Source organism: Zootermopsis nevadensis, unplaced genomic scaffold (assembly GCF_977971745.1).
Source record: "Zootermopsis nevadensis isolate Lab colony 2312 unplaced genomic scaffold, Znev_1.0 Znev_ptg000001l, whole genome shotgun sequence".
Classification (NCBI taxonomy): domain Eukaryota; kingdom Metazoa; phylum Arthropoda; class Insecta; order Blattodea; family Termopsidae; genus Zootermopsis; species Zootermopsis nevadensis.
The window spans coordinates 16,421,653-16,438,174 of NW_028259133.1; the positions used below are offsets into that span (position 1 = coordinate 16,421,653).

Consider the following 16,522-nt stretch of genomic DNA (forward strand, 5'->3'; position numbering starts at 1 on the left):
AGCATTCTTAGAGTTCCTGAAATACGTGAAATATGTAGAGCACGATCAGAAATGGCTTCTGCAGTACATTGAGTCATGCTCTTGTGATGAGTTTGCAAGTGTTCATTCGTTTGAATTTCTCTCATTCGTTTTAAGTTTATGTTTAGTGAGTGAAGCATGTTAAATCAAATTAAACCGTTCCATTATCGTCGTGAAGCATTGCATATGGACTAGCAGCTTCCATGCAGGGCTGTACAGACTTGGAAACAATGGTTTATCCCATATTAGGGTGTATCCTCGCTATAATTTCAGCATAAAGCTGTGTGTCAAATTTGTATTGTTACGCTCTGGAGTATGTGTGTGTGGAGCTAGGTATTAATAAATTGTTGTCACAAGAACTACTTGTAAACATTCTTGCACAGGATAGTGAAGAAAAATATCTTGTAAGAGGTTTTCACCCTGCATTTGTCATACAAAATGATTCGTTACTTTTTTTGCATGCTGCAGAACTGATGCTAAGTTAATTGAATATTAGATTGACATACTGTGCTTCTGTTATTAATTCATAGGCATATGCCTATAAAGGATCTATTCTATTCAGAACCTGTTAAATTGTCTGTTTCCACAAAAGTAATTCAGTGTTACACTCATATTTCTGTGAGCACATTGTTTTGGAAATAAAATTGTCTTGTTCAGACCCATTCATCTCAGCTTTTGTTACATTTCTGATCAATTATAATCAAAACTGGATCGCCATTCTATATGAATAGTAAATTGTTTGTTATATACCCCCCTCCCCCATTTTCTTTTACCTGTTTGACAGAGTTTGCATCTCATTGTCACTTTTTCCTGATGTGTGAATATGCAAGTGTATTGGAGATTACTGTACAACATCCACATTTGTCCACTAGTAGTGTTGATTGAAAATCCCGTGACAACCAATGAGGAGTACTAAGCAAACAAGATAATTAATACAAGTATCCAGAAAACGATGTCCTGTTTTTAGCTTTTGGTCCTTTTTTAAATTTATAATGTATATGTTTCTTTTTAATTTGCTCTGTGGCTTCAACATGTATTTACAGTTGTCATGTCAGAAATCAAAATTCTTAAATTTCTGAACATTAATACTGGAAAAGCTGCTCTTATGTTTCTTGCAGGACCTAGTCCAGTGTATTTCATATATTGTTATTAGGAGTGATCACTCATCATTAATAATTCAGACTTGTTCATGTTGTAAGTGATTCAAAATCTCAGAGCTGGAGCATAAGCTGTCCTAGGAGGGTGTGTATTTTGGGCAAGGGTGAATATGAGGGTTGTAACTTGAAATGGACCATTTTAACTTTTGTTTCATTGTAGTTTATTGCGCACGTCACCCTCTTTATTTCTTTGAGCACAGACCTCTAGTTGTAATGGCGAATATCAGGCATTACCTTGAAAAATAGACCATTCCTCCATTTACTTATCATCCTGATGATGGAGGCAGCAAGCACCTTTGTAACCAGTAAATTTCTAAATACCAGACTATATGACCGTACAACCCAGAAGACAGCCATCTTAACCACCATGAGAACTAAAGATCTATTCCTCCATTTCTTCCATTTTGGTTCATATTATCCTCATTTAACACTAACCTCTGCTGTTAATAAACTACCATCAACATGTTGACACCCAAGTGATTTTCCCAGGTGTAAATTTTGTCATGTGACTGTAATAGAGAATCCAGAACTCTCACTGTATGAACTGTGCAACACCCCAGTGGCTATCACAAACATCATGCATCTTTCCTGTTTTTGCTGTGGTGTTAGAAATGCATTATTTCACTCTGTGAAGACTAAGCCTCCCATCTATATAATGATAAACCTTTGTCCCATCAGTGTGTCTAATGGTACTGAAATTGTCTCATGAAACCTACTGGTGACCATTGTGGTAGCCAACATGTTAAATACTGTGCAGATACATAATTTTAACATTATTGATGCAGATTTTGAAATTTCTTTGATGTGGCAAGAGTTTGCCTTGCATCATGTAGAACAGTAATTATTGACCTGTAGGTTACAAGTATACCTCTGTGTGTAAATGTAGAGTTCTGGCCTACATATTGCTGTTTAGAGAAAAAATAAATGTTTTTAATAGTAATTGCACAAGAAAGCATGTGTGCACATACACTTCCTTTGGATTCCTGGAAATCTGGGGTCACATACTCAAGGAAGTTGAAAAGTCCTGGTGGAGAGCTATAATATTTTTAATTGGTTTTAGAAATGTAGCTATGTTCTCTAATATTTGTAGTGCAAACATATGTTATGTTGGCGCTCCTTTTAATTTATGAATATTCATTGTTAATTTTGTATTGTGTTGGTGAAAAAATCATGTGAATAAGGACAGAAAAATTGCTCTCTTATCTTAAATTAATAACATTTTCTTTAAATTTTGTGAAGATTTGTTAAATTTGAATCATAGGTTTGTATGGACAAACTCCCCCAACCAAGTCTCATGGTTTTTATGTATTCCATGCAGACACCAGTACTGTGCTGTAAATTACATTGAAATATTTCATGTCCCATGCATCTTGATTTTCTGTTTGTGTTCAACCTGCCATTATTGATCTTCGTAAGCCATGTAGTCCAGCTTCCCATGTATTGCAGTAGTAATCTGCAAAACTGTTGTACCTTTGAGTTCAAATCTGGCATTAGTACAGTAGTACAGGAGTTTAAATCCCCTATTCTTTTGTAATAGAGGTTAATTTATTAGTTTGGTGGCAAGATCCTGGAAACAAGATCATAAATGGGACTGAAGAAACTAGAAATTGTCTTGGCCAACTTTTACAGGTGAATTGGGAGGAAGCATACAAAGTAATACTCTTGCAATGGGTTCAGATAGTTGCTTTAAAATTGTATACTTTTGTAAAGGAGTGAAAAAATAATGCACAGCATGAGTGTTTAAGAAGCTATAAAGTGTAGATATTGTAATGGTTCAAGTATGTTTGTTGACAAATGGCATAGCTGCAGAAACTTTTCCACATCATTTTATGTTTTGTATCTCGCTTTGACAGCCATGTTTTAATTACAGGTTACGTGTACATGAATGGGGACATTGGGAAGCTCCCTTCAGGGGCGGTGTACCCTGCCACCCCTGATCCCCTGGCCACCACTACTTCCACGAGTTCTGAGTATAGGTAATATTAGAGTTTTTAGATATAACAGCTGAAGAACAAATGGAATTGCTGGTAAATAGATGTAATAGAATATTAAGATTAAAAATAGCTTCTGCAAGTGATCAGTTTACAACACAGACAGTGCATTAGTTGATAGACTGAGTGAAGCCAAAGCATGCAAGAGTAAATAGCACTATGAAAGAGACGTAGGAAGAGGAAATGGCAAGAAATTATATTTTATGAAAGTCTAGAATGGTCATCTATGTTACATGTTCCATTGCAGACCTGATAAAAGCTCCCTACAGAATGGAATGTCCTACAAAACACATGCTAAGCATAGAGGAGAAGTTTAGTATTACAGCTATTTCTTTAACTCATCTGTTCAGTGTGCAATAGAATTTCATTAATTTCAGCAAATTAGACTTGTGGCTATATCCATGCAATAGACGTAAGACATTAATACTCCTTTAAATTACTATGGTTTTATTTTAGAACTCAGAAAGTAGTAAGTATGCTATTTTAAAGTTCCATTTATGTTGAAATATTACTTGTTGCCTTACACCCTAGTTCTAGATAAATTAGAACTGCAAGATTAATATCAGTTACTTAACCTGATATGATTTGTGTATGCTTGTGATAATGTTTTTGTCGAGATGAAGGTAGATTGGCAAAAAATTTCTTGGCCGAGGCTTCAGTTCTTTAGTCTGTTGAACATCTAAACTATGGTACTTCAAAAATGTTATATTCTTTTAATAGCTCACTGAATGGCATAACAGACTCGCTGGAGACCTACGCCCAAGCCAACACTCCGCCAGGGGGATCGCCCGCTGACCCGAATCCTTCAGGGCCAGATGGTGGCATCCCCCTGGAGCAGTTAAAGCAAATGCTCTCATCTCAGCTCGAGTATTACTTCTCTAGGTAAGTTCTTCAGTGACCATTTTATGTAAGTTGTTAGTCTCAGAAGAGCTGTGTATGTTTGAAACTGGTAGTCGAATTGTTTTGTTGGGTTGACCTTAATTTCCATGAACCTTGTGTTTTACACATTTTTCCGTGCATGTGCTCTTTCACATACGTGTCCATGGTGATGTTTTCTTAATCCAAGAAAGGCAACTGTAATACAACTGCAACTCTTCGGTATACTTATCTGTGGTTTTTGTCCAAAAAGATTTACAGGATTATGATCATTCTGTCAGAATGTGCACTAGGGGCCAAAAAAAATACAAAAGTTTGGTCGTATGTATATAAAAAGTCCATGCAAGTTTGTAAAATATAAGGAAATGTGTGTTTGATATGATGAAAATATGGGCTTTCTATTCTAGTTTCCATAATTACAAATCATTATGTAGAAAGTCAAATACTCCGCTGTTTTGCTGACAGTTTTTTTGTTTCACCATTTGTATACCTTGTAGACACTTCTTAAGGCCAGTGCAATATGTATCAGAACTGTGGTCAGTCCTAATACTTGTTTCTGGCTGATCTATATGTACATCCAAGATGGGGAATTGATGGTGCCATATTATGTAAAGATGTTCTGTTTTGTGCTGCCAGTACAGAAGTATTTATAACTGCTTGGTTGTTATTTTGTCATAGGCCTTGTCTGTCATGGTTAATTCCAATAAATGTAACATTTTGTTACGAATTCTTGCTTTATATACTTATTGCAAGACTGCCTTGATGGAGTAGTAAGTTTCAGGGTTGAAGGCCATGGAAGTCTTTTAGTAGCAGGAGTAAATCAGCTGTGTTGGCTGAAAGATTAGATATAAAGTGAGTTTATTGGATCCAGACATTGATAGTGTAAATTCTGTGAATGATTATGTAATAATTGATACGTTAATTATCATTGATTTTGATATTGAAGAGGTGTGGATTAGTGTTAGTGGCAGGTTTCAAATGGGAAGAAAATTTAAATTATATTGGGCAGAGGGTAGTTTTCACTGATGGATTTTAGATGGAAAGTGAAGGCAAGGTAGAGGCTAGTTATCAGTTATGAATGTTAGGATCAATCATGCAGATCAATTCATAATGCTGTAATTATAGAGACCAATATGTATGCAAAATAATTCATGAAGTTTGGGTTGGAGGAGGGGTGTTAAACTAAGGTGTTTGTACAGAGATGCTGAATAAGACAGAATAGTTCTCCAGAACTCAACCAAGTTTAATAATAATTGAAACTAGTGAATTATTAAGTAGCTCTTTCGGTATAATTTAAAATCTTGCCCAGGTTAACTTTTTTATGCATGAAATAGATCCGTGAAGTTTTTACAGAACTTGACCCATGTTTTAAAATATAGAGAATCATCAGTGTATAAATACAGTACATGGGGCATGCCCATAAGTAACTTTGGATGTGGATTGCGTTGGTGTGCATCTCAATTGTATATGAGCTTATGAATAGTGAAATATAGTATTCTTTGTGTATTAAACCCTTTGAAGCTCATCCATCCAAGAATCCAGGCTATACCTCAAAGAAAACACAACACCTCCAGTGGAAAGGTAACTAATTAATGCTGTTTGAGGAAATAATATCTATTTCCAGTGAGAATTATATGAAGCCCATAGGTACAAAATGCTGGGTTAAACCTGGTGGTATATATAGTTACCATAGGGCTCTAAAGCATTAATAATTGGGTAGTTGGTAAGGGGGCTGATTTGCCACAGTTGTACAGTACAAGTCTGAACTTAAATTTTGTAGATCAGGATGAAAGGTATGAAATCTACAAATTCTGCTGTGCTGTTTTAGTTGATACAAGATTTTATATGCTAATTTTGTAACTGTCTTTCAGAGAGAATCTGGCCAATGATGCCTACTTGCTGTCTCAAATGGATAATGACCAATATGTTCCCATCTGGACTGTTGCAAATTTTAATCAAGTGAAGAAACTAACAAAGGATATCAAATTAATTACTGAAGTATTAAGAGGTAATTGTAATGGCCTTACGTGTAATTAGGATACAGGTATTATTTCAAATATATGTACACAGACTTGGTTTGCTGTAGGTGAAGTTTTTATGGCCTACCAGTATTTTAATGTGATAACCCAGAATCTCTCTAAAGGGACTGATAAATATCACAAGATCAGGATAAATGGACACCAGGATGAGATCCAAACCATGGATCTCCCAGGTACAAAATAAAAGTGCTAATATTTGTTAATATTAAGCAGTCTAAACATTTTCCCATCTGTGCTTGCTTGATTATGCACCGGTAATTAATACTTTGAGTGAAAACTGTTTTATTTATAATTTCTTCCTCCCACTCAACTTCATCCTTAAATATACATAAAGTAATTTGTATTTAATGGCACATTACTGTGCTAAAAAGTTTGTTTCCTATATGTTCTAGAATCACCAAATGTTCAAGTAGATGAGGAGGGTCAGAAGGTGCGACCAAACCATAAGCGGTGCATAGTTATTTTACGTGAAATACCAGACAATACACCTTTAGATGAAGTTAAAGTATGTATATTTTTAGCAACTAGTTAGCATAAAGTTTTTCTATCATTGTGAAAGGATTTGTTCTTTAATTTGTAGTGTCTTCTTAAAATGTCCAAAATTGTCACAGTAGATTAGTTATAGAACATGAATATGCTTGTTTGAAATGTCATGTGTGTGTTGGTAATCACTGTTGTTAATTTTTCATAGTCACGCCTACAGTTATATAGGTAAAAATATATTGTGAGAAATAAATGTGAAAGTCTTTTACAAGTTAATGTAAAATATGTTTTCATAATAAATGTAGGTAATAATTGAGTTTCAAATGTTACAGAAGCAGAATCCAAAGTCATTATAATTGTTAATTATTTAAGAACTGAAATACCTGAAACAGCAAGGATTTATAAAACTGAAGTTCATCATGAAATTCAGTTTGAGAAATTCTTACTCGTTTCAGAAACTTTTTTATTCTGTTGTATTGTGAAACATCCTAAGGAAGGTACTTGTTCTAGGAGAAAATAATAAAATAAGGAATAGAGGATGTTGCACAGAAAAGAACTATGCTGTTTATAAACAGTTTGTCCTGTGTTGCTGATATAAAAGAGGTTATGGATGAGGTGGGGTGACTTAGTTCAGTGTCAGACTGTGGACTGGGTGAAGGGTTTGATCCCAGGCAGGGTTGAAGAATTTTTCTTCTAGCCCTGGTGCCCACCCAGACTAATATTCAGTGTGTAACGGGCCCTTTTCTCAATTGTGAAGCATGGTTGGTGTGTGATGCTGACCACTCACCCCTATGTAGTGTTGAGGTCAAGAATGAGAAGAAGCTATCTCTCCCCCCCCCCCCCCCAAAAAAAAAAGAACATCTGTGACACGTAGCTGGACAGTTTTAGTTTGCATAATAGGATGAGAATATTAGAAAATTAATATGTATAGAACTTCGGTGATTAAAATTTATGGAAGTAAGGACAAGAAATTTGGAAGTAGTGGATTGAATTGGCTGGTTGACAAAGTTGAACTTTCACATATCATTTATGCAGCATCAGCTACAGGGTTTAAAATATTTTAATGTTTTACAATTTGTGTATCAGAGTAAATACTGAAAATAAAAGTGCCTTTGTAAAATATTTATAAAAATGAATAATTATGAGGGATTTGTAATTCATACTGACTAAATATTCAGATGTTACATGATTAAAGAGTACGTTCTCTATAAAAAAAAAACAGGTTATGTGCCATGTATGAATTATGTTGCAGGCTTTATTTTCTGGTGAAGGTTGTCCCAGATTAATATCATGTGAATTTGCACATAATAACTCGTGGTATGTGACATTTGAGTCTGATGACGATGCCCAGAGAGCGTACAGGTTCCTAAGGGAAGAAGTCAGGGAGTTCCAGGTAAAATTCAGCTGTTGTGTTGTCATGTGCACTTTTTCAGATTGACTGAATGAAGATATATTGTATTTAATTAAGTGATTGTGTTCTCACATTTTGAATAATTAAAAAAAATTCTCTGTGATGTGTTACATTGTATAAGATGCATCATGTGTGAAAGAATATCTGGTTTGTGTAAAGATTGTTTGCAAGCAGTTGCATAATGGCAAGATGATGGTGTATTTCATGTTATCACAGGTTCTTGATGAAGTAAACTTCATGTTCGTCTCTGTTTCATCCAATTATTCAACAGTTCGTAAGTCACATGTGCCCTGATTTTCAAGTTTCATACTTGAGAGCAGTAGCTTAAACGGTTCTGTACAAACTTGGCATTAATTGAATTGTAAGTGTGTAGTTTATGTGACATGAAGTTAGTGGTGTGTAAATGAAGCATAGGATGCCAGAAAATGGGGTGTCATGGGAAAGTAGAAAACATTTTCAAGGTCTTATAGAGAATGTCTTTGTATTTTTATGTCACCTTTTGTTTTAGGGTAAGCCTATAATGGCCCGTATCAAAGCAAAACCCATGAATAGGTTGCCCATGCCACCAGTTCCTGCTTTGGGTGCAGCAATGAAGAATGGTTACCGCACACCACCTGCAGCACTCTATGACCCCACTGCTTACCAGGGCAGCCAGCAGAGGTTTCTGTATACTAATGGTAGCTCAATACCTCCTACAGTTAACTATGGAAATCAGGTTCATGTATATGTAAGTAACATTTATATTACTATTTCACATTGGCAGAATTTTTGCTGAAATTTTCTTTTATTCATATTCTGCATCCTTTTCTTTCCATTGTTTTTCTTTGAACTGTGTACCAAACTTTGCTGTGTTTATTTTAGAATGTTACACATGTCTTTTGTGCTTTGAAACACATTTTTTCCAAGTGTGCCTTTCAGCTCTATTGATGGTACATAATTATTACCATAAAGGACTTGCATCAGTTGCATTTCTGCCCTGATTGGTGTAAGGCTTTTATTTTGTGTAGCTTGGAAATACAAAGTTAACCATTAATCTTGAATTCCACATACAGTAGGAAGTTCAGGTTAGAAGGAAGTATATCTTGTCTTTAAGGCCTGTTCCTTCAGAGTGTGAATTTGTTGCGTCCATGGCCCCTGTAGAACTCGTCCCTATTCGTGTTAGGGTGGAGCTCAGTCTGTATCTTTCCTTGATGTTCATGTCTATTTCTTTGCCAGAGTACTAGAATCATTTAGCAGGATACTGTGATCTAGGTTGCTATGTTCAGCCATAGCCAACTTCTGGACAGTTAAGCTATATACAGCTTTGTGCACTGAATGGAACATAATTCCTGCCACTTTTCTGATAATCATCCGTGTCTACATTTAATGGTTTAATAGAGCCTGTATCTCTCGAGTGAAGTTGATGAGAATAAGGTACTTTTTAGTTTACGTGTTTATTTACATGTATTCATGTGCATGTATATACATCTTTTTGGGACATGCTGTATGTGTTAGGTCACACTTATCAAAATTTTTATTGAATATAATTATGGTCCTGCCTGTGAGGACTTCTTACATTTTTGTTTGAAAAATTCCGTGATACTCTTTCTATGCATTATACCATGTACCCACTAAGTAGTTAACTCTCTCCTCCAAACATGACAATTTTAATTATGTTATTCCATTGGAAAATTATTTGTATGCTGTCCCAGAACTTCATTATGAAATCTCACATAATTACAAGTTCAGCCTTTCATTTTGTTAACTGTCGCAATATATATTACTTAAACATTTGTGTGTGCGGGCATGTGTATGATTATTTTTTTTATAGACTTTCCAACAGCACCAGCCATTTTATCCTCCAAGTATGCTCCAACCGTGGGGTCCAGCAAGTCACGCTTACTTCGATATTGGCAGTGTGTTTTCTGTGAATGGTCTTGCACCACAGGGTTCATTCAGTAAACCACCAGGTTCAAGATTTATCCCTCGCAGGTAATGGTGTTAGCAATAATTTGAAAATTTGCTATTGAAGAGTTCTTAGAGGAGTTTTTTTTATTGCTTTCTGTTTTGGAAACTGAATATTGATGAAATCAAATGTTAACACATTGGGGACCAGCATTACACAGATGCGCCCTGAAGCACATTAGGTTTCTGTTTTAGGGGTAGAATTGGTTGCCCTTTGTTTTACAGCACCATTTGTTTATACTGTGGATTGTAAAATTATCATTTTGATAAAAACAGTGTATAAAATTTAAGTGCTATCTTAAACACTCTCATAAGAGTATTTGAGCTCCAAATGCTTTTAAAAGGGATTTGGTTATTAGCTGAAGCCTGCTGAGTGCTCTGATTGGCTGAAATTAGTGATAACGTGACTTCATAAGCAATAACATTGTTCATAGCACTTCTGTAAGTGTGTGATGATGGCCAAGACTGGCAAAAGCATGTGGGGCAAATTATGGTGAAACAAAGTGTACGTTAGTTATAAAATATGACTGCAGTTTGTGTTGGATGCTTCAAATTGATATTAGGATATGATATAACAGTAGAGTGGATTTCAATTTCATGGTAATATACTACAAATTGTCAGCATGCTCAAATGTTTTTTACATACAATATAGAAGTTAATATCTTTGTAATACTAAAATTAAGTATGTCATCACAGGTAACAAGTATTTCACAAGGGCTTATTAAGTAATTTGAGCTGTCAGACACTTGTCATTGTTAAGTCAGTATATAACATGAAAATATTGTTACTAACTTGCCTGGAGAGACCCTACAAAAAAGTAGTAACATAGTTGAATAGAGTTCTTAAAGCTAGTAGTCAAATTCTCTACTTTGTGAGACCCAAGCGTTAAACATTATTTACAAAACTTATACTGGGCCCTATTTTAAAATTGGTAGTAATGTTCATAGTTTGTTTAATTTGTAGGAGAAAAGAAAACTAAAATCACTATTCATTAAGTAGTTGTGCAGTTTATTTGCATATATCACTAACTAGAATGGGGATTGGCAGTGATTCATGTGCCGCCAGTTAAGTTATGCCGTAATGTTTGAGGTTAAGTTTGTGGTAATGTATTCTGCAGAAACAAAAGGAACCAACCTGGTGGTGACCGTGGAAATTTAATGGATAATGGTGCTGGCTTGGTGAGACAGTCCAACACTCCACATTCATATCATCTTGGAGGAACAGGGAATGTGAGTGGTGCAGTAGGTGGCACTGGCTCGGCTGTTGCCAAGAGTGTGTGCAGTAGTAGCGCTGTGTCTAAGGTACCGCAGCAACAGCAACCGCCACAGCAGCCAGCTGTTGGAGTAACTGCTGAGTGTCATCACAATCATTCCAAGAGCCATCACCCCTCTGTACTGCAGGATAACAGTGACCCAGTTTGCACCGGACCTAGTCAGAGTACTCCTGGTGGCCCTTCTCAGCGTTCAGATAGTGAAGACAATTCGTATCGACAGTCAAGAGAAGCTTCAACTAACAAGGAACCTATGCCCCCAAGGTAATAATTACATTGAATTCATTTCATTGTGAATTGTTTTCCTCATATTTATTTCTGAAGTGTGAATGGGCTGTGGTTCATATACAAATGGTGAATGCTAGATATGGTAAAAGAATTCAACATATGTGAAACTCGGGAGTTTTGAATGTGTGTGTGGGTTTTCTTTATACAGATGTTATCATATTTGAAAATATTGTCACAAGGCAAGATTCCTTTGCTATACAGAAGTCCTTAACCCCTCTAGTACCATGTGGCCAAGGGTTCTGCTGCATGTCTTGACTGGCTGATCCACCAGCCGTCTGTTGTTTATGCTCGCGATTACAATCTCTGCTGAAAGGTGATGTTTCTAAATCATTGCAGTGGATACAATGAAGGTTTTTGCATATATCACATTGCCAGATTATGATAGAGTTTATTTAGATTTGTTGTTATCAAATGGAAAGTATAATTCGCTGTGCTTAGTAACTTTCATGCTGTTTGGTTCTGTGTGGGACTTCACATTTTACATAAACATGAATATTAGTGCACGTGGCTCACTGTCTGATGAAAGACTAGCATATATGTGAAGTTTTAGAGGATATTGGTAGTCTTTATGAAGGGTGATGTGGAGTGGCACTGCACATAATACCGAATGGATGTTCATGAGCACTACTCGCAACATGCCAGAGAGCGATCATGAGTCAACCAAGAGTTCTGACAATCGTAATATTGTTTATATTGGTAACACAGTTACAGTGACTAGAAATAAATTGATGGTGATCATGGCAATCACCCATAGACTAGCAGCATTTAATACAGTGAAACCTCAATGCATCGTTTTTGGCGGGGGTGGGAAATAAAAACGATAGTTGCGGGAAAGCATTAAAAATTTAAAAAAACAATGTTTCTCTTTCAAAGTTATTTCTTTTTACCAAAAACGTCTTTAATGGACAACTGGTTTGTCGAAACTTTACGTTTTAGGCCAAACAGAGCCCTTTCCACTTTCAAAATGTTTTCGTCACGTTCACTGATGTGCGCATAAAAGAACGACTTCACTTTTGACAATGCAGCATGTTCTTTGGCAAAACTTGGCACAGTTTCGGGCTCGCATTCGTCATCTTCCTCTTCCTCACCACTCCCACCCCCTCCGCAAACAATAATAGGAAGACACTGAACCACTGGAAACGAGATGAACCAGAAGAATGAAAAGTGTCGCCCGCCTTTCCTTTGTACTTATAATAAAAGCATTTATGAAGAAATTCACACTGCACATGCCATCTGGCATCGCTGGAACGAAATATGAGTGCACCCTAATTAAACTCGTAAAATTTCTGACAATGAGCACCGCCATTCACTCCAACTATCACCCCTGCACCGCTGACCCCTCATTCCAAAAGAATCTGTGCTGGTTGGGCGACATAACAGGTTACCGCTACTGTGTAGTCCAAAAACATTGTGCGTGTTTCGGTATTAATTTATCTCAAAACCCAGCATTTTAAATTCTAAAAATATTGCGTAAATTTCGTTATGATTTCTCAGAACGGTCATTGCGGGAAAATTGTGGGCTAGGACTAAGATTTTTGAACGATTGATGCAATAAAACGATAGTTTGAGGAACGATAGAAGTGGGAAAATGTAACATTATTTTATATGGGATGTATTCGGGACCGAACAAAACGGACGATGCATCCGGGAAAACGATAGTTCGGGGAATGATGGATAGAGGTTTCACTGTATGAAGATTACAGGTACCAAAGCATTCCCAGACTGCAACTGCATCTGTGTTGTTTTTCAAAATATTACTGAAACAAACAGGTGTTCACAGCATGAATATAATTAGAAACCATCAGTAGCTTCTTATTAGTACACAGGCAAATCACAGTACATTGCTTGATTTCTTAATATATGTTCAAGAAACCATTTACCAACTTCTGTAAAACTGGTTTCTTGGACTTTGTCCGTTGTCTAAATTGTGAATAAAATCACATTTCAGAAGCCATATCTTCATGTCTGATGGTAAAAATGAAAGGACAGAAACCGTTTTTGTTGGGCTCCTCGGTTGATCTAGCATCAGACCAGAGTCATATTATAATGCATCATCAGAAACCTTCAGACTTCATCCATACTTACGTTTTCCAGAATCATTATTCTTCACAGTAGCAGCTCTGCATTCTTGAAAGTTTCTTTGGAACCAAGAATACTGACTTATTGCATGCCTGCTCTTAAATACAAATTGTGAATGAGAGTTCAGTACTTGGAACGGGTACGTACATTCACCAGGTCTAGAGCCTTCAGGCAGGTGAATGCATGGTATTTTATTTACACTGTAAACACTTGATTAGTTACCAAAGGTTTTGATAAAAATAAAAGGTAAACTATTACACACACACACCCCTCCATATTTCTGATGCTACTAAGTAGCAAAACTTGAAAACTGCATCATGACTTTCAGGCACATTGTATTTCCCTGTTCATTGAACTGAAATTGAGAATTGCTATATATGGTTAAAATTGAACAAAAGCAGAGAAATTAACACATTATATTGTGATAAAAACCGTGGACTGAAGTAATTTACAGGTACTCCACTCACTGAGTGATAGTTGTTTTGAATGTTTTGTCCAGAGAGTACATCTCCATATAGGAGCAAATTTGTGCGAAGAAAGTGGTAATTTACTGCAGATAGCTGAGTCATGGAACATACATGCACCATCATAAGATTTGCTTGTCATGAACTAAAATAATCTGTTTTCTCTCCATGTGAATGCCGGAGTGTAGTACGTTCGAGTAGGAAGGTGTTCCAGTTTAAACAGATGGTAACGCATTCAAATGTATCATATCTATGGGCACTGAGGTCACACACCAGTGCGAGAGAATTTCCTGAAAATATTTTTTCATGGTGGCAGAAATGTTACTCTGGTTAATTTAAAAGGTGTCTTTCTGACTAGTGTATCCACTGGTTAATTTAACTCTGCATGCAAGTTGCATCAGTGACCTCTTCTGACTAAATATGTTTGATTTTAAGATTTTCCTCCCAGTTCTTGACACTATAGGCCAACTATTTTTATGTTCTTTAAAGTAAAATATGTAAGTTATTGTTGAAATTGCAAAAGAAATTACATTCTTTTAAAATGTACATGGCATGGAAGGTATTAAACCAATTTTTTCTAGATAGGTGTTGTCAGCTGACACTGTTTGTGGAGATTTATTAACATTATCATGCCTTTATGCACCACATGTTCTTTCGTTGCAGTGGTTTCTGTTTCTAATAGACTTTAAGAAAGGAAGGATAACTAGATGGACTACACCATATTGTTCATTGTGGTGGATGGAATATAGATCTTGTCACTTACCTCTGTCTAAAGTCAAGATTAAGAATGCATGGTGCCTTACCTTTGTGGCTCTTGCCTTCATGGTGTGTTGCTTAAGCACAGGGGAGAACTTTTATCATTATTAATATACAGTTATGATGTGTTCTTCATAAAAAGGGTATAAATGAATGTGTTATGGGAGGTTACATCCGTCCATATTTAATCTCAAAGCTACATGGAACATTTAATTGTAGTTTTGCATTAAGAAGTCTGCAATGAAGGTTGGTCATGTGAATTTCATTTTGGTTCATAATCATCCTACCATGCAGCAGTAGCAGTTTTCCTCATGGCAGTGAAGATAATTTTTGTCTTCTGATTTGTAACACCATGTAGACTTGTATGTAGATACCAATGTATCTATCTGAATTCCTGTAGGAGGGGGGCAGTATATTCTTCCAAACTTTGGTATCTGCCTACTGGTCCATGTGGCATTCATTGTGATTCAGCAGGCTGACATTGACGGTTTTCATTATGTGGTGCTATTTAGAACTGGTTTAAAATGAGTGCATAAAAATGAAAAATGTTCATCACTTGATGCTATCTCAGTGTTACTGGTCTGGTTATACAGGCCCTGCATGCTGATTCTGTGGAGACCTAACCAGGCATTATTCAGGAACTTAGTTTAGACAGGTGAATGGTATATAGACAGATGATTATATGTAATTTGTATGAGTGGGCCTACTTGCATGTGTTTGTGGAAGGTATGTGGAACAGTGGTTGAAACAATGACATTTAGATTTTGTAATTACAGATATCCTGGTGGTAATTATTGCTCATCAGTTGTGCATAAAACTAGGGAAAACTATCAGAAATGTGGCTCTTTAATAATTTGCTGTACAACTGTTTGGTCAGTTTCTTTATAATTGCATTATTAAATAAACTTTTGTCTGTAAGCATGTGCATGCTACATTGTGAGGAAGCATTTAGTACTACGTTTATTTTGGAGGATGATGTGAGACATTTACAGAAACTGGGTTTACTTGATATTTGAAGTGTGATTACAGTGTGCCACCAGTCAGTATTTTTTATGAACAACTTTTCGTTGCACCTTGCCCCCCCCCCCATTTTATTTTTGAGTGCATGGAAAACCATGCATAGTGTAAAGGCTATTTTACTTCAGTTATTTTCCTTCACCCTTCATCTTAGTCCAAGGTTTTCATAAAATGGGGAGACAGAAAATTTGTACAGATTTCTTACAGTTAGAAAGGACATTATGTTCCAGTAATCGCATAGGTTAACAGTTCTGACCAGTTTATTTATTTTGTGGATTGATTAAAATGTTTCTTGCTGTTATTAGTCTATACCAGCAGTTGTCACCCGAGCTGAATATGAAGTTTAGTTGGTGCCTTTGCATTTGTATGCCTCTGTAAACTGTAGTAATATTAGAAGCATTTCATTATACTTAATCACAAGACATCAAACCAGTAAGGTAATGATGCTCAATCTGTGATGAACAACAAATCCACAGAAGTTAGTAAAGATAAAAAATACAAGCATTAGAAGAAAATGTTGTTTCTTGTGTCTTCTTTTACTTTCAAACTTCTTATTTTGTTTGCATTTTCTTATCACCTGAGGATGTAGGCCCTTGCATTGCAAATAAGAGAGAAGCATTTGAATTTAGAAGTAACAAAGTATAAGTTGCATGTAATGGGGTTGTCTTGTGGACCATGTTGCACATGATTGAAGACAAATGGCATCACTCTGGTTTGGTATGAATTTG

At 36.1% G+C, this 16,522-nt stretch overlaps 1 protein-coding gene across 6 annotated transcripts in view; it reads left to right on the forward strand.

Moving 5' to 3' along the window:
• The window catches only part of Larp4B (La-related protein 4B), a 45,377-nt gene that overhangs the window by 16,438 nt on the left and 12,417 nt on the right, over positions 1–16,522 (forward strand). For all 6 annotated transcript variants that reach the window (XM_022070790.2, XM_087344488.1, XM_087344508.1 and 3 more), the window contains 8 exons: positions 3,046–3,151; positions 3,887–4,048; positions 5,914–6,050; positions 6,474–6,586; positions 7,817–7,957; positions 8,484–8,702; positions 9,786–9,946; positions 11,038–11,454. In XM_022070790.2, coding sequence (XP_021926482.1) covers positions 3,046–3,151; positions 3,887–4,048; positions 5,914–6,050; positions 6,474–6,586; positions 7,817–7,957; positions 8,484–8,702; positions 9,786–9,946; positions 11,038–11,454 — 1,456 coding nt within the window. The remainder of the gene's footprint in view (positions 1–3,045; positions 3,152–3,886; positions 4,049–5,913; positions 6,051–6,473; positions 6,587–7,816; positions 7,958–8,483; positions 8,703–9,785; positions 9,947–11,037; positions 11,455–16,522) is intronic.